Source organism: Callospermophilus lateralis, chromosome 1 (assembly GCF_048772815.1).
Source record: "Callospermophilus lateralis isolate mCalLat2 chromosome 1, mCalLat2.hap1, whole genome shotgun sequence".
Taxonomy (NCBI): Eukaryota; Metazoa; Chordata; class Mammalia; order Rodentia; family Sciuridae; genus Callospermophilus; species Callospermophilus lateralis.
In genome coordinates this window covers 139,291,027-139,309,676 of record NC_135305.1, presented here as the reverse complement: position 1 = coordinate 139,309,676, position 18,650 = coordinate 139,291,027, and the positions used below count along the sequence as shown (strand labels likewise).

Genomic DNA, 18,650 nt, shown 5'->3' with positions numbered 1-18,650 from the left:
ATGACTTAGACAGTGATTTACTGTTATATATCCACTCAGTGTTCATATATGGAGGGTCTGCTCTGTGCCAGGCCAGGGCTGAATACTAGGACACAGTCCAGCCTTCACGGCAACAATCAATGTGATCTAGGCCACACTGGGAGGTAGGGTTAAAGAAGCCCACGAAAATGTATGAGAACAAAGGTAGGTTTTGCCAGGAGGTGCTGTCCTGGTTACCCTAGTGTGCCTCCAGCTAGGGGCTGCAGTGAGGGCCCAATAGCCACAAGGGTGCTCCAGAGGAGGTGACTTCCTTCCCTGAGCCTCTGCACAGTGTTGGGCAAGTCATTTCTACTCTGGTCTTGAAGCCTGCCCAGTTCCCCAAGAGCCCTGTCTCTGAATAAGAACATGTTCCAGTCACCCGGAAAATAGACATTTACCAGGCATGGCCTGGGCTAGGTACCATGCTGCACTTAAAAAGTCCCACCCCCAGCTTTGCTGTCTTGGAATGATGCCATTTGCCACACTGAACTTGAGGAAGCATGGAAAGGGGAAAAAAAAAAAAAAAAGGGCAGGAAGAATCAAGACTAGATCTGGCTTTTTGGATGGCAAGTGAAGGGCACAGAGGAACTGCCAAATGGAAGTTGGAGCAGGGCTTAGAAGCTGCCTGTTTGGAGCTGGGGGTATAGCTCAGTGGTAGAGCACTTGCCTAGCATGTGTGAGGCACTGGGTTTGATTCTCAGCACCGCATATAAATAAACAAAAATAAAGGTCCTCAATAACTACTAAAAAAAAAAAAAAAAAAAAAGCTGCTGCCTGTTTGGTAATGAGAAAGACTCAATCCCTTGGTCAGAGAAGCCAGTCTATAGGGTCCTCTATGCCTATGACTTTTGGAGGAAAGGAAGAGTCTATAGCCATGACTGGACCCTTTGAGAGGAAATGTGCTGATTGGTGGGATGCAAGCAGCTCAGGAGTAAATGCAAAAACAGCCAGATGCCCTTGTCATCACCCAGAACATGTTTCCTCCTCTATAAAAACAGGCATAAGGATAATGGTGTTCACAGTGCTGCTTTGAGATTCAGAGGATAAAGGATGTGGCACATCCATGTGGTAGAGCAGCCCACCTGCAACTTAAGGCAAAGACCCTTATTGTCCCTATTACTAAAACCACAGGAAGCTTTGCTCTCTGAGACTGACAGGTAGTCCTGGTCTTATCTAGCATCCAGTTCCAGAAAGGGAACTAGGCCTGAACAAAAATGTGTCACTAGCCTGGCTAGGTGCTACAACAAACTGGCACTTTACTGTAGTACCTTGGCACCCAATATTTTGGGGAACGCTGGGTCTGTTTCTAGCTGGAAACCACTTAGGGAAATGGCCTAGCCCCAGCTTCATTAGGACACTGATCAAGCCACCCTTCTCAGAGCCTATTTTCATCTCTGTTATACATGGATCATAGCATCACCACTCTCTTGGTGGTGGGGGGGTGTGTCACAGGAGGACTGAAGTGACATATTCATGTGTGGAAGTTGCTGTTCCCTTACTAGACATCCACAGGATCCCTCTGCAGGCCTTGATACACTCTAGATTCTTCTGCTTGTCCATTGTTGATTATACCCCATTTACTTCCCTCTGGGGACATAAGAACACCACTGTGTGCCTCTTATGAAGAGGATGGGAAAAGGGAGAGAGCTCGAAGGCCCCAGCCACCCTTCCCCACTCTCTAAGAGCACAGGCTCCTGGCACTACCCACTTCCAAAGGAAGGAAGAAACCCACACAATCAAACCAGTGTTGGAGAGCATTTTTATTAAGGGCAGCAAAATGGGATCGCAGCATCTTAGAAAGCCTATTCTCCACCGTTGCGGAGAGGGACAGGAGGAAGACCCAGGGCACTTCAAGGAACTAGGCAGATGTGAAATCCTGAGCCAGCATGGGTCAGTGATAGGTGGCTACTCTACAGCTCTCCTCTCCTCCAGAGGATCCAGCTTTTGGTTTTGGAGCAGCTAGGGCTGGCCACCAGCTTGCTCAAAGCCTGCCTCAGGGCACGGCTAGAAGGAACAAGCCACCCAGGCCAAAGGGAAGTACACCTACTAGAGAGCCAGGCCTCTGCTGCCGGGGCAGACCATAGGGTGCCAGTGCCAGAGCTGAGAGTCCCTGAGAGGGGCTGCTGGCATAAAGGGTACCTTCCCACAGTGAGCAGAGAGCAGTGAGTGGGTGACAGGCAGGCAGAGCTACATTGGCAGAAATATGAAGCAATGGGACAGTTTCCAAGAATGGCAATATTTCTAGATTCAGAGAAGCAACAAGAACAAATGGTGGTTTGTTTGGATATCTTCTAACCATTTGGCATTTTATTACAAATCTGCGTATGAGTGAAATAAAATCCATTATCACCTTTCTATTAATGGACAGATGTGGAAACACTGGCCCAATGCTCTTGCCATCCTGGACACAGGGGAGTCTCCAGAAACCTGTCCCTGGAGTACCTAGGACTACAGAAGCTGAGCTCATTACACCCCGCAGGGGCCACTTGCTTGGACAACTAAACAGTGTTATGCTCCCTAACCTATCCATCACTTCTCACATCTGCACAGACGAAACCCAGACCTGACTTACGCGGCTATGAGCCCTGAAAGATCTCAAGTTATAGAATTAAAGTCAAAAAAGAAAGCAAAGTTTCTTGAAGTCATCTTCTCTAGAGGATCTAGTCCCCCCAGTAGCCAAGAAGAAAAGCCACCAGTGGCAGAAGCAGAGTTGGTGACACACGGCGTTTGGATCATCAGCTTCCTCAGGGTATCAGAATGCCATATATTCTCTACTGTTTCAGGGACAGTCCCACTTGCCTTGAAAAGACATTAACATTCAAATCCTTACAAAGTTCATCTGATGACAACCTCTAAGGTCAATTTTTATTTCTACAAAAAAAGGCAATCAAAACAATATAAAACACATTGAAAGGATATTATTGAGCGAGCATCAAGTGGAGCTTGACTCTGCAAAGGTTGTTGAGTCCAAAGGGAGAGGAAAGGCCATCTTGTTCCTGGGATGAGCCAGCGGCTGCTCTGAAGGAAGGGGCCAGCAGAGACCCCAGTGACCCCAGATTGGTGCCAGCTACAAAGCTGAGTCCTGCCAATTCTGATCCCGCAAAGGGTCAAACTGTGCCAAGGAAGGGCTGTGGTGGGGCTGCTGCGCTGAGGAGTTGGAGAGCTCCGTGGCACATTCAGATGGAACTTAGAATTTCAAATGGATATTCTGGCTTTTACTTTGCCTGCGATGAGCAGTGAATCTTCTAACATGGCTGCAGAAAGGGGTGCTGGCCTTCAGCCTGATCAGGAGCCTTTCTGGCGAGAAATTGAGAAATTCATTGCACAAGTGCGCAGCGTCCTTGGCTGGCAGGCCCTCCCTCTGGGGTCACCACAGACCTGGCATTACAGGGTTTCCCTACACAGGCTGGCCAGGCTGTAGTTCAATCATTATACAGACATCAGGGTTTGCCCGTTTAATCCATACTGTTGTGGAAACATTAGCCAGATTTTTACACAAGGAGTGGGTCTCCCTTTGCACGCATTTTTTTCCCCCCGGGGGGAGGAGGGTGAAGTTGCTTGTTTTGTAATTTTTTAAAAGAATGTTATAAATTGGCAGCAGGAGAATTTGAACTAACTCCCACATGGGACAGTGTGATACTGGAGAAGAAAAGCCACAAGAGCCATTTCTTCTCCTTTGTGGAGCAGAGAGGAAGTAAATACATGAAATATAAACTTCTGGGGAAGTAAATACATGAAATATAAACTGAATGCAAGAAAGTGGGAGTTGCAAGGGCAGGGAAGGAAGGGGAACCACAACCTTATTTTTTTTAACCTTATGGGCTAAATGTAACTTGAAGATTTGGGATAAATTTGGACAAAAGAAACACCATTCTTTTGAAGTAGACTGAAGCAGTGATTTTTAAAACAAAGAAAGCAGAACTAGAACATCTGAAATTTTTAATCCTTTCTTTACAGGTTACCTAGACCACTTTTGATTAAGAAAACTGTAGAAAGTTAGTAACTGCCACAAGCAAACGCCAGGCGGTGGCACGTGTCAATTTTCCACAGAGTCCTGCTTTGCGGGGTGTCTGAATGCACTGCTCGGGGTCTCTGCTCACACTTGCTGGAATCACTTGCGGCAGATTTTAGTCCACAGGTCGCTTTTCCCCATATTTCTTTGTAAACTCTTCAGCGTTCTTACAGAATTTTTTACGGTCCTTAGAGTATTCTTCAGCTAGGTCAGCCCGGAGCGGGTGCTCGGGCTGGGGGTCGTTCACCAGTGCTATGAGGGACTGGATTACTGCCAAGAGAAGGACAAGGCATTGGGCATTAGAATAGTCTCAGAAAGTGCATGGGCAAAAGGCAGCTAACCTCAGGATAGAAATTCTGTGACTTCAACATTGACTTATATCTACTGCTTTTAAGACAACATATCCTCTTTATTAAAAATTCTGACTACCAAAACTCAACTCCTCTGTAATTAGGAGAAAGCGATGGATGACAGTCAACACTACTCTGGATTGCTGATGCCATGGGCTCCTCTACTAAGGGACTCATGCTTTTCACCCAGTGTTGCAAGGAAGGAAATCAAATGCTGACACAGGCTGCCTCACGCACAGAGGCATGACCAGTCAATAACATATATTGAGTAAAGGTTATAGCACAAAGACCACCTGCCCCAATGTTTCTAGAAGGTTTTGACCACAGTTGGCCCAGGTGAGGTTTGGGGCAAAGATGAGGAAAGTTTGGCATGCAGGGCCAAGCAGGGCCAAGGCTGAATGGGGTGGATAGTGGCTGGGTTACCAAGTGCAGAGTGTGGACAGTGTAGAATGGGCAGGGGTCAAGAACCTGGAAGGCTCTCTTCAGGCCAAGACAGTCTCTAATTCAATCTCCACACCCCTTGAGCAGATACTGTCATCTCCCTACCTGTACCCACCACATGTAGTAGTATCTCTAGAGGAACTGGAGGCATATTTTTGTCTTTTTATTTCAAGATTTGCCCTTTGCAGATTTTATTCTCACCTGAATGAGCAGAAATCATGGTAAAGCTTTTCAGTTCCTATTCTTTTTTTTTTCTCAATTGTTAATAGATCTTTATTTATTTATAATTTATACATGGTACTAAGAATTGAACCTAATGCCTCTCGCATGCCAGGCAAGTGCCCTACCATTAAGCCATAGTCCCAGCCCCCTGTTCCTATTCTCCTGATGCCAACCATTCCACAGTTTGCTCTATATCCATACAAATATTTCCTTATTGTTTATGTAGTATGTTTCCTTAAATCACCACCAAGTCTTTAACAGAAGACAAGGAAATACCAGTGACTCAAATGGGAAATCACTTTTATTTGTCTTAAACAAGGAATGTTTTAATAAACATTAAAACAGGACCAGAAGTCTAGCTCAGCGGTAGAGTAATTGCCCAGCATATACAAAGCTCTGGGTTTGATCTCCAGCACTAAAAAGAAAAATAACAACATGAAAATAATCACTTGGGTCATCCTGACCATGCAGGGGAGTGGCCACACAAATACTCTTTCAAAGAAGACTCTCAAGGCTTCTATGAAAACCTACCTTCAGAGCCAGGCATAGTGGCATATACCTGAAAACTCAGCTATTAGGGAAGCTGAGGCAGGACAATCACAAGTTTGAGGTCAGCCTCAGCAACTTAATGAAAACCTATCTCAAAAAGAAAATTTAAAAGGCTAGGGGTGCTAGGGATGTAGCTCTCAGTATTACAGCACTTCGCAACAACTTAGAAGGCTGAGCAGGAGGATGGCAAGTTTGAGGTCATCCTTGGCAACTTAAACCTCATACCACCCTCCCGAAAGCCCCCCAAATCAAACAAAACCTGTTCTCTAGGTGGTATTATTTCAGTGTAAGCCAAGCTTTTCTCCACTAAGAGGGGAAACTGTTCTCTTCCCCCCTATTTTTTGTCTTTTTTTTTTTTTTAAGTTGCAGATGGACACAGTATGTTTATTTTATTTTTATGTGGTTCTGAGGACTGAACCTAGTGCCTTCCACATAGGAGTCGAGCACTGACCTACAACCCCAGCCCTGCTTTGTTGTTCTTGAGAGCTTGTTTGGAGTTCTGAGGGGAGCGCAGCTACTCATATAACCTGGATCAAAGAACAGTCCTCCTCTGACTAAGTGTGCAGCTTCACACATGAAGTGATGATGGAGGAAGGGGACAGCCACCTAGCCAGCCAGAGCAGCCAAATCAATCCTGGCGATCAATGGGGTGACAGATGCCGCAGTCAGATGGCCCTTTATTGTTCTTGACTTCAGGCTTGGAAACCCAAACCACATTTGCCTGATAGCACTGAAAATAAGTGATTTCCCATCTTTTTTAGAATCAGAAATGATTCTGGAACAGTAGAATCACTATCTGCTTAGCACTTCAGGAACCTCAGTGGACTAAGGGAGGCTAAGTGCTATGTGAGAAGACACTGATGAGTTTTCATCTCCTGTTCACCATCTGTTACGGATGTTTAGGCTCTCTACTTCTCATCGGGATCATCTTAGCACCTAATAATGTATCAGTATAAAACCACTTAGTTACACTAATGCCTCCTCACTACGTCATTCTTTTCTGAAAACTCAATTTTATTATTTAATCATGTCTAAATATTTTTTTTCAACCAAGAGATTTTATTGGGGGGCTGCCCAAAGGAGAAGAAAAGGAGAAGTAGAGAGAAATAGAAAGGGTAGAAAGAGGAGAGAAAGAGACGAGGGCAGAGAGGAAGAGGGCAGAGAGCGTGTATGTCTAAATATTTTAATGTAGTATTTCTGATAAGTATTTCATTCTTTGTTTCTTTGGCTGAATTTCTGGCTCCTCATCCAAACTAGAGTAACTTAAGCAGAGCTGGACTTATTTTGCTAGTGAGAACACTAATAGCTACCACTGTTTTGCAAACTACCATTGTGGTCCTATCTTGTTATTTTTCACATAAAGGGCAGCACACTCATCATATTCTACAATGGTCTGGTCCTGGTTTCTTTTATTTTTTTTTAAAGAGAGAGAGAGAGAATTCTTTTTTTATGAGAGAGAGAGAAAGAGAGAGAATTTTAATATTTTATTTTTTAGTTCTCGGCGGACACAACATCTTTGTTGGTATGTGGTGCTGAGGATCGAACCCGGGCCGCACGCATGCCAGGTGAGCGTGCTACTGCTTGAGCCACATCCCCAGCCATTTTCTTTTATTTTTTTAAATCTATTTTTTAGTTGTAGTTGGACACAATACCTTTATTTTATTTATTTATTTATTTTTATGTGGTGCCGAGGATCAAACCTAGGACCTTTTACATGCTAGGCGAGTGCTCTACTGATGAGCCACAACCCCAGCTCCCTGGTTTCTTTTTTCAGAGATAGAATCTCACTATGTTGCCCAGGCTGGTCTCAAACTCTTGGTTGGGCTCAAATGATCCACCTACCGCGGCACCCTTTTATTTTTATTTTTTTAAACTTTTTTTTTAAGTTGTAAGTGAACGCAATACTTTTATTTTTTTGTGGTGCAGAGGACAGAACCCAGTGCCTCACAAGTGCAAGGCAAGTGCTCTACCACTGAGCTACCACTGCCACCCCTAGATTCTTGATCTCTTCTTTACCCACATGCTCCTCAATCATTTTTTAGGGTTTTCCAGGTGCAATATCCCAGCTTGATACATGTTTTTAAGCCCCTGCATTTTGGAGGCAGGCCTATAGTCCCTCAAGAGGCTGAGGTGGGAAGACTCCTGGGCAACATAGCAAGACCTCACCTCAAAAAATAAAAAAAATCAAATTTTACTTCTTAACGTCACTGTGTTATCATCTGAGGAAAAAAAAACTTATAAAATTTCCTCCTTTTTGTTTTTGCTGATAGTTTCTCTGTAATACAGGAGATTAACAATATCTTCTCTTCTTGGATATCTAGAAGCTCCATTTTCACAGGATGTTAGTGATGCCTTCCTCTATCCCTAAAGTAATGCTGTAGCCTTCCATGTAATGTACCAAAAAGTACAAGTTAGGGGCTAGAACTGTGGCTCAATGGTAGAGTGCTTGCCTAGCACTTGTGAGGCACGGGGTTTGATCCTTGCACCACATGAAAATAAGTATGTACGTAAGGTAGGTAGGTAGGTAGGTAAGTAAGTAAATAAATAAATAAATAAAGGTGCTGTGTCTATCTACCAAAAAAAAAAAAAAAAAATCCTGTTTGTTATTTTGCTTCAGTCTTTTTAAAATCTTATCTTCTTAATTTGTTATGATAATATATAGGGAACTGAAACATTCTGCTTATGAACATGTTTAATTTTTCTCTTCATCTAATTTTGCTGCTATGCTTTTTGCTACATAAAAAGTTCAATTAATACTAAATTCAGTTAAGCTGGCTTCATTACTGATTATATTTTTTTGGTACCAGAAATTGAACCCAGGGGCACTTAACCACTGAACTATATCCCCAGTCCTTTTTATTTTGAGACAGGGTCTCACTAAGTTGCACAGGGCCTTGCTAAGTTGTTGAGACTGGAATCTAACTTGTGTTCCTCCTGTCTCAGCCTTCCAAGCCACTGGGATTAAAGGCATAAACCACTGAGCCAGGCTAATGTTTGATTATATTTTATATAGTAAAATCTCATTCAACCACTAAACTAAGTCCTTGTTTTGTTGCTAAGATAGCTACTTGAACCAAATGCTGTTGAACAAAACTGTTTCCACATTTTTTATTCCAATATTACCTTCTGTTTGATACAGTTTTGTCATGTTTCTTGACTTTTCTCATTTTCCTTTGCTCAATTTTTAACAGTTCCTTAAGTCTTTCTTTTTAAAAAACTGACACGTCACATACCAAAAAACAAAACAAGACAAAAAACTTTTTAAAAGCATAAAGTTTTTAGTGTGCTTATACAAAGTTGTGTGACATCACCACCATTTAATTCTAAAACATTTCATCACCCCCAAAAGAAAACCCGCTCTCACTAGCAGTTACTTCCCATTCTTCCTCTCCTTTCTGGCTCTGTAATCTGTTTCCATGGATTCACCTAATCTGATCATCCTGTATACAAGTGAACCCGTTATCTGTAGTAATTATGTTCTACAAACTTGCAGTGAGCATTCAATTAATAACACTAAATCACTGCTCCTAAGGGAAACAGAGGATTGGGTTCCTAAAAATCTTTGCTCACAATGTTTTTGTTAACTTATAAATATATAACCATTTATTACTCATGTTTAAAGAAGCTTTACTTAGGGCTGGGGTTGTGGCTCAGCAGTAGAGTGCTCACCTAGCATGTGCAAGGCCCTGGGTTCAATCCTCAGCACCACATAAAAATAAATAAATAAAATAAAGGTATTGTGTCCAACTGCAACAAAAAAAAAATAAATGTTTAAAAAAAATGGTAAAAAAAAAAGAAGAAGAAGAAGAAGCCCTACTTAATACATTGTATTTATTCACTAACATTAAATCCATGGCCATACCACTGTAATTCATGCCTGAATAAAGTTTATCTAACACTTATATTTTCTCCAAAAGACATCATAACTTCCTTGTACTCAGGAATACCACATAGCAATTTGGCACTATGATGGGGGGCATTTTAAAAAGCTAAACTGGCAACAAAAGGAACAAAAATGCAAGAAATAGAACACTGAAAAGATGAGAATGATAACTTTCTAAGGACAAGGGCAAGAGAAGAAAATCATGAACAGATGCTATGAAGATATTAGAAGAGTGCTAGAGGGAGATTAAAGCAAAGAGGGTGGCACATGTACTTCATGACTTTTAGAAATGAATGAAGAAATGGAAAGGCATCAAAAAAGGAAAATGCTAGGCTTAGGGTGTGACTCAATGGTGGAGAGCTTGCCTAGCATACTCAGGGCCCTAAGGTTCTATGCCTAGCAATGCAAACAAAAAAACAAAAAACAAAAACAAAAATAAATTGTACAATGTTAGTGGTTGAAGAGCAATCAGGAAATAGGGCCAGAAAAATTGGTACATAGAACATAGGAAGATCTAGCAAGTGGGAACAGCAAAGGTATGTCCAGGACAGCCATCATTTGGGATAAATGGCCCCAAGGAGGCCTGAGGAGCCAGCAAGAGGAATCAGTATAACTGCCCACCTGTTCTACCTCTGTAACCCCCTCTCCTCTTCAGAGTTGCTATACCTCCTGTCAAGATGCAAAGTCCATTTCCCTTCTCTAGAGTCTAAGTTGCTTGACCAACAGAATATAGCAGAAATGACACTATACCAGTTCTGCATCTGTGCCATAGTGGTCTGGCAGTTTCTGCTTTTGCCCTGGAACCCCACAGTGATATACAGAAGTCCTATCCAGCCTATAAGAAGCCAAAAAGAGAACTGAGGAGTCCAGTAAACATCAATTGCCACACATGCAAATGATGCCCACTGACACATCCCAAACCCTGCACAGCTCTCAGCTCAATGTGATGCATGAGTGACCCCAAGAATGATCACCCAGATGAAACCAGACAACCAAAAAAATGAGCAATAAACTTGTTGCTTTAAGCCATTAAGCTTTGAGGGGGTTTGTAAATGAGAAATAGATAACAGAAATATAAGAATGTGGTACAAGTGCAAGGGACAACATTCCTGATATATGTTATAAGAATGGGATCAAGACCATGCTATAAAGGCTCTACAGAATAATTATCTATGACGAAACCCCAGACAGTCCCAAGTCACAAAATAGGAATATAGACCCTACACCAAAATTTTTACCTTATAAATCCTAAATCAACAGGTACATTTTACAAAAGAATAAAAGGCCACCCCTAAGTTATCTCTTTGTAATGGGGGAAGGGAACAGTCCCATCCTAAAAAAGCAGAACATTTGGGCTATACTATAACATTTCTAGCTGAAGCTAAAATAGTATTGCCATGGCCCTCTTACACAGTCAGCTCCTGCAAGAGGTGGCAAAACACTTGCATCTATATCTTACAAGTGTCCCCAGTCCTGGCCACCATGCCCTCGGTTCTCAGGCAAGGGAGAAGACCCTAAAATCTTTGTAGCCAGAATCAGATCGCGGGCAGCCTGACCTGGAAGAACAATTCCTCCCACCCTCTGCTGACATGGTGGCCGAACAGAGCTATACAACTCAGCAAGATCTCCAGGAGTTGTGTGAAGGTTGACACAATCCAACAAAGAACTAAGACTTCATATGGGGAAAAAAAATCAGGCCATGTGCACTGAGAATTGTGTCAGGCTGTTATAAACATCAACTTTTACACAACCAATGTAAAGTCCTTTGGAGCTCACTCTCTGAAATGAGCACCTACATTCAGCACCTAAACATTCAGCACTTACCCCTATCAACTACTCAGCTGTGGAGGACCAGCATACGCCTTTCATGGTGATTATTTAAGAAGTAAGACTCAATTTTTCTTGTGAAAGCCTTTTAATTCCATCTTCTAGGGTGGGCTTCCACCAAAAAGTGACTTTTTAATCTATCAATGAAAAACTCCACTGTAGCCTCACCACATTCTGTAATATAAACAGATCTTATATTCTTTTACTTCTCATTACAAAGCCACCAAAAAAAATGATGTCAGGACTTCATATGAGAGTCTCTAATTGTTTTTGCTACTTCCAGGGGATAAAAGGGAGGATAATCACAATACTGAGTCAAATACTTTTCCTACAAATTGAACATACGTGTGTTCATATAGACAAATGGACACATCCAAGTCCAAGGAGTTCCATAACCAACAATATGCTTTCATCCAGGAATGTTGCTCTAGAGTCTGACCTTGCTGCCTCTCCAAACAACCCATTCTGAGCCACTGGGTCTTGGCTCATGCCCTTCTGTTACCCAGGAAGGAACTCACCAACTACTCTTCTTCCTTCAAGCCTAAGTTTAGGCACTACCTGCTGTATAATACCACCTTAGACACCACTCTATCTTCCTCTTCAAGGCAGTCCCACCAATCCCTCCTCACTTCTAGGGACTAATGCCCATACCCCATCACTGCACATTCAGCAAACAGTCAGGATGTCTATGTCTCACTACACTGTAAGAAGCCCAGAAAGGGCCTCCTCAATACTGCACAGTAGTTTTCAACTGAGGCAAACATCCCACAGGACTGGTGGAACCTCAGTAATACTTCTGCATGTACTGGTATGTTTAAGACTTTCTCTGGACCCTGACTTGGCATTAGAAGGAAACTTAAAGTCCCTATCCCACAGCAGCATTCTCAGTAGAGTTCCATCCAAGGCAGACAAGGAAATATGCTTACCTTGGTCAGTCTTGGTTGCTGGCTTCCAGTTCTCAGCACTAATTACTGGCAGGCAGACCTGCCCTTTTTCATCAATGTTTGGGTGGTAGATCTTTGTTTTAAATGTGATCTTCGGTGGTTTGAATGGGTATTCTGCTGGAAAGTTGATTTCGATTCTGAAGGCCCCCTTATCATATGGAGGATTGTCCTGGAAGCAAATAGAGATAAAAATGAACACATCATAATTCACTTATCTGTGGCCAAGATAGGACTATTTGAATTGTTCACTTGAAATATTAATTTAAGCCAGGCACAGTGGTGCATGCCTGTAATCCCAGTAGCTCTGGAGGCTGAGTCAGGAGGATCTAGAGTTCAAAGTCAGCCTCAGAAAAAAGGCACTAAACAACTCAGTAAAACCCTGTCTCTAAATAAAATGCAAAAGGGGGCTGAGGATATGGCTCAGGGGTTGAGTGCCCCTGAATTAAATCCCCAGTACCCCCACCCCCACAAAAAAAGGTTAATTTATTGCTGGATGCAGTGGCACATGCTTTGTAATTCCAGTAACGCAGGAGGCTGAGATAGAAGGATTGCAAGTTCAAAACTAGCCTCAGCAACTTAACAAAATAAAAAGTAAAAAAGGGCTGGGAATGTAGTTCAGTGGTAAAGCACCTATGGGTTTACTCCCTGGTACTGGCCCCACCAAAAAAGATTAATTTATTTCAAATGGTATATCAATTGTAGGGCAACCCAATAATCAACCAGTACTTCTAGAGCAAGATCTCTGCTAAGCTGTGAAAAAGTCTGTGAGACTGATGTGTTGGCATCTTATGCTTTTTTTTTTTTTTTTTAAAATAGGCTTTATTTTTAGAGCTCCTTTAGGTTTATAAAACTGAGAGGAAAGTTCATAGATAACCTACACATCCTTCCCCCAACACACAGAGCCTACCCCAGTAACAAGATCCTTCATCAAAAGAGTAAATCTGCTAGGAATGATGGTGCATACTAGTAATCCCAACAACTTGGAAGGCTTAGGTAGGAGGATCACAAGTTCAAGGCCAGGCTCAGCAACTTAGTGAGATCCTATTTCAAAATTTCTTAAAAATTAAAAAAAGGGAGGGGGACAGGGGTTTTGGCTCAGTGGTAGAAAACTCACCTATCACGTGTGAGGTGCTGGGTTCAATCCTCAGCACCACATAAAAATAAATAAATAAAATAAAAGTACCGTGCCCAACTATAAAAACTAAAAAATATTTTTTAAAAACAGGACTGGGAATATAATAGAGCTCAGCTGTAAAGCACCTGCTCAATCTGCAGTACCCCCCATCCCGTCCAAAAAAAAAGATAAAAGGAAAATACTGGCATCAGGTCCCATAGATGAGGAAGTTCTATAAGGAGATCTTATCTGAACAGCCTATCCTCAGGTATCTTTCATTTCACCTCTTCCATTCAGTTCCAGCTTTGGTGAAAGGCCCTAACCAACAACAGTGTCCGCTCTGCCTCACTTGCTTCCAGCACATTCTGCTCTTCCTGGTGGCCCTGTTTTCTTCTTATTGAGTTCTATGTATATTCTGAGTAACAGTCCTTTATCAGATGTTTTCTGCAAATATTTCTTTATCTTTTTTTTAAGCTATGAAAATAATCACCCAGAGGTGAGTCATAACCCAACCTAGAATACACCATGAGTGCTGACAGGTCAAAGAGAGCTGAACTCCAAATATGGACAGCTCAGTCTCCCCACAATGGAGCCAAAACCCAGTTCCATGGCTAAATCCTGGGGAGCTGAGCTGATCAGTGGCTGGTTGCCGGGCAGAGCCAGCAACATGCCCTAGATCCTGGCCTGTAGGACACCAAAAAGTATGGCCCAAGGGGCCTGGAAACTGTGATGGCCCCAATGCCCCAGGAAAGAGCCCTTGGGTCTTTTCCCCCACCCTACCATTTCCAGAGCTGTGGAAGTCCTTCATGCTATACTACCTTTCTTATACTCGGGCTTTCCCGAGTCATACCAACTCAAAGTAAACCAAGCCTTACAGGGTGCCCAGGAACACCCTTGGCAGCCCTACTCCATAGGTCTACCTCCTCATGTCCCAAAAACTAAGTGGGCACTCTCCATTAAACAAGAGTTCCTCTGTTGGGGGTACAGGTGAAGCTGGCACACAGCGGGTCTCTATATTCTTCAGCATTCTAACCCTGCCCAGGGAAGGGAAGCACAGAATGGGGCCCTTAAAGGATGAGAAGATTAAAAAAGGCTTAGGAAAGGGAGCTCTCATTCTCTCCCCTCCACCAGGGATCAAATTTTGTGCATGCTAGTCAAGTGTTCCATCACTGAGCTATTCTAGCTCAAATCTTTTCTCTTTAAATGTTGATTATCTCAAGCATGTTACAATGCATGTGAATAAATAAACCTGACCAAAGTTTATTAAGCACTTGTTATATATCATGTGCTTTTCTGTTTCATGTTAACCAATATGCCCCTGGCAGCAACCCTCAGAGGAAGATCTGACCTTATCCACATTTGGAAGGATGGCAAATTAGGTAGAGGTTAAGTGGTTGGTATAAGACCCCTAAACTCAAGCTTCCTCTCTTATAACACAACCCAAAGCATCTGAAAGCATCCATCTGGGCCCTTCTTCATCACCTCTGTGGAGCCTGAGACCAAGAGAAATTGATGCCTTCAAACACAAATATGCTGATGTTCCCAGCCTGCTGTACCATCAGTAACTATGGTTGAGAGAACTCATGTCTTGTTAACATTCAGTAAACTGGCAGGCTACCTTGTTAACCTGAAAAGGGTAAAAATCTCAAGATTATTTTCAGTTCTTGACAACAGCTTCTAAGACACAAAGCTATTTTGTAGCAATTAAGACCCAGAGAAAGCTCTTTACCATATGGCACAAAACCATTTGGGTCTTTTACTTATGTATCCTAATTCTAATCCTGTGGTCCATCTATTTCTTTTCATATGACTACCCTTCAAGACTCAGCTCCCTTCAAAACTTCAAGAATCCCAAGACTCAATGCCACCTCATGTCTTCTTTTCTCTGAATCTTTTAATAAACCCACAGAAGTCACATTTTGATATCACCACTGTAAAGCAGTGAAAACCACCATACAGTACTCTGGCTGCCAAAAAAGGAAGTCAACAATCCTGACTGCCAGACATGGACTGCTGTGATGATGTGTCTCCATGGTGTATGGGTAATCATCTATCTGCACCACACATAGGACTCATGGCTGTTGGCCTAGACAGTAGGATCCTGGTTTGTATTAATGAATATGCTGTCCCTTCTTCATTCCAAGCATCAGAAGGACAATAAGCTCTTGTCCACAGTTTACTGAGGAGGCTTCCCTCCGCAATATCCTTTCCCTATGTCTAATATTTTTTCACCCAGGAAGTTATCACAGCCCAAACTTTTCTATCACAGAGAGGTCTAGCTTGGTCTTGCAAGATGCCTATCTCCTTAAAATTCAGTTGTCTTGTTAAAGGGAGTGGGAGGGAGGTGGCCCATCCTGTTCTGAGAGCCCCAGGCAGATTCTATGCCCTCATACCTTCCTGATCTACTCTAGAATACAAGAAATATCATAGCCAGGCACAGTGGCACACATCTGTAATTCCAGCAACTTGGGAGGTTGGATAGGAGGATCACAAGTTCATAGTCAGCCTCAGCAACTTAGTGAGACCCTGTCTCAAAATAAAAAGGGCTGGAGATATGGCTCAGTGGTTAAGCACCTCTGGGTTCAATCCCCAGTACAAAAAAAAAAAAAAAAGGAAAGAAAAACCTTACCACACTGGAATATCTGAAATAAGTTCATGGACCTTCCATCACAAACTATGGCCTTACCTTTTGTAAATTGTCTTTATTCTCTTTTCCATTCTGAAAAACAGGCTTTCTGGCTACTTAAATCACAAATCTGCTAAATTAGGAGTCATCTTGTGCTAATTCTGGTTTCTGAAAATGACTTTTTTGTATTTTATTTAGAGACAGGGTCTCACTGAGTCACTTAGTGCTTTGATTTTTGCCGAGGCTGGCTTTGAACTCACGATCCTCCTGACTCAGCCTCCAGAGCCACGGGGATTACAGGCATGTGCCACTACACTGGGAAGGAATCAGTATCTTCAGAACTGTTTTCCCAATCTTTCATGATTAAACTACCTTCTGAATGATATCTAAATTTAAAACCAAAAAATTCATTATCTGAATTTGCCAAGGAATTTTCCCTCACGTGAACTCATAGCCAATATGACCCAGAGTATAATTCACTTCCACACACCCCCAGAACCAAAAAAATACTTCATAACCAAAAAAACGCAGAAGTATATTAAAAAAAAGAAAAAAAAAATCAAACCATGACCCAGAATCACTGCTGTGTCTATACTGTAGGATATTCTCCAGGACTTTATTTCTACACATCTACACATATGAGGCATATGCAGTTACAAAACTCAAGTCCTATTGTCTATATCCTTTCTTTTGACCCCTCCCCCTTTTTTGGCTGGGGTCCAAACCCAGGACCTTACACATGCTAGGTAAGTGCTCCACCACTGAGCTGCACCCCTAGACCTCTTTTATTACTTCTGCCCAGGCTGCCATACTGCTTTCCATTCTGCAACCCAGACACTGCACTTCCTGTTGCCTCTTTTCTGTTGGTCCTAAGTACACCACACCTGGATCTACTCATACTCAACATAAGAGACTACAGATTCCACAAGGACAGCACCTCTATGGCTTCCATCCATAATCCTGGTACTTGTTTTGCGACAGGAGCTCAATATCTCCCTCAACATGGGAGCATGCTCTTTCTCCTTAAAATAACTCCAATATACTCTGAGGTTTAAAAATATATATTTCAAATATGAAACCCTTTGTCAAAAAACAGGGCTTCCCTCTCTTGGTCTCAAAGATTACATCTATGGTAGGAAGGAAGGAAAAGCAACTGAAAATTAGCAGAAGGCAGAGAAGAGTAAAGAACAAAGGCCAGTACTATGTCCCAGGAAGGCAGGCTGTGGCTCTTATCCAAAGCCAGAGCAAGCAGCAGTGCATAAAGAAGGGAGAAGGAAGCAGGTGTTGAGTGAGACCTTGGGTACAAAGGGCTGTATACATGAGTAAGCATAGAAAGGAAAGAGAAAGGTCTGAAAAAATTGCCAGGCATGGTGGCTCACACCTGTGATCCCAGCATCTCTGGAGGCTGAGGCAGGAGGATGGCAAGTTCAAAAGCCAGCCTCAGCAACTTAGCAAGACCCTGCCTCAAAATAAAACATAAAAAGGTCTGTGGATATGGTTCAGTGGTTAAGCGCCCCTGGGTTCAATTCCTTGCACAAAAAAAGAAGGGAAGGTCTGAAAAACTTAAAAAAAAAAAAAAAAAAAAAGTGAGGGATAAACAATTCACTCTTTGGAGGCAGGCTGGAGTTGAGGGAGACCTTCATACAATGAAGTTCTTATATTGTCCCCACTAAGTGCTTACAAAGTGCTTTTAAGTCAAGCACTCCACTCCATCAGAAGCCAACAGAAAGGAGGAAAAAAAAAAAAAAGTAAAATGCCATAACTGTCACAGCTATCCAAATACTCTTAATAAGCAGGTTTTTAAGTTTTATTACAAGTGGGGGGAGGGAGTTTAAGTGAGGTGAAATTCACTTAATATAAGTTGACTATTTCAAAGTCCAAAATTACATGCCTTTAAGTGTCTTCATAATGTTGTGTGTCATCTCTACCTGATTTCAAGAAATAAACTCTGTACCCATCAACTAACATATGGAAGGCTGAAACGATACAATTCTATAAAATAAATTAACCTGCTTCAATGCAGGCTTTATGAGCCTGGCCAGAGGTGGCTATCTTCTCCTAGAAGCAAAGGGGAGGAGATGGGGGCAGAAGAGAGGGATCTTAGGGAGAGGGCAGGATATGGTGGCCACTGCTTAGATCAGCTAAGAAAAGTATACAGTTGTGTGTACTTTTCTAAAATTCAGCCTCCATATTTACTAAATTTTTTTTTCATTTTTCTTATTTTTCTTTTTAGATATACTGACAATAGAATGCATTCTGACATCATACATACATGGAATATAACTTCCAATTCTTGCAGTTGAACATGATGTGGAGTTTCACTGGTCATGTATTCGTATATGAACACAGGAAAGTTATGTCCAATTTATTCTACTGTCTTTTCTATGCCCATCCTCCCTCCCTTCCCTTAATTCCCCTTTGTCTAACTCAATGAACTTTTATACTTCCCTTCCCCCCACCTTATTGTGTGTTTGCATCTGCATATCAGAGAAAACACTGGCCTTTGGTTTTTTTGGAACTGGCTTATTTCACTTAGCATTCATTTACTCAAATGCCATAATTTCATTCTTTATGGCTGAGTAATACTCCAATGTCTAGTAATCCCAGTGGCTCCGAGTGCTGAGGCAAGAGGATTACAAGTTCAAAGCCAGCCTCAGCAAAAGC

At 42.3% G+C, this 18,650-nt stretch overlaps 1 protein-coding gene across 3 annotated transcripts in view; it reads right to left on the bottom strand.

Moving 5' to 3' along the window:
* Positions 1–1,763: 1,763 nt before the first annotated feature.
* Positions 1,764–18,650, bottom strand: part of Ube2l3 (ubiquitin conjugating enzyme E2 L3) — a 128,010-nt gene continuing 111,123 nt past the window's right edge. For all 3 annotated transcript variants that reach the window (XM_076863456.1, XM_076863386.1, XM_076863524.1), the window contains 2 exons: positions 12,229–12,415; positions 1,764–4,300 (listed from right to left, as the gene is read on the bottom strand). In XM_076863456.1, coding sequence (XP_076719571.1) covers positions 4,146–4,300; positions 12,229–12,415 — 342 coding nt within the window. In that variant the 3' untranslated portion in view covers positions 1,764–4,145. The remainder of the gene's footprint in view (positions 4,301–12,228; positions 12,416–18,650) is intronic.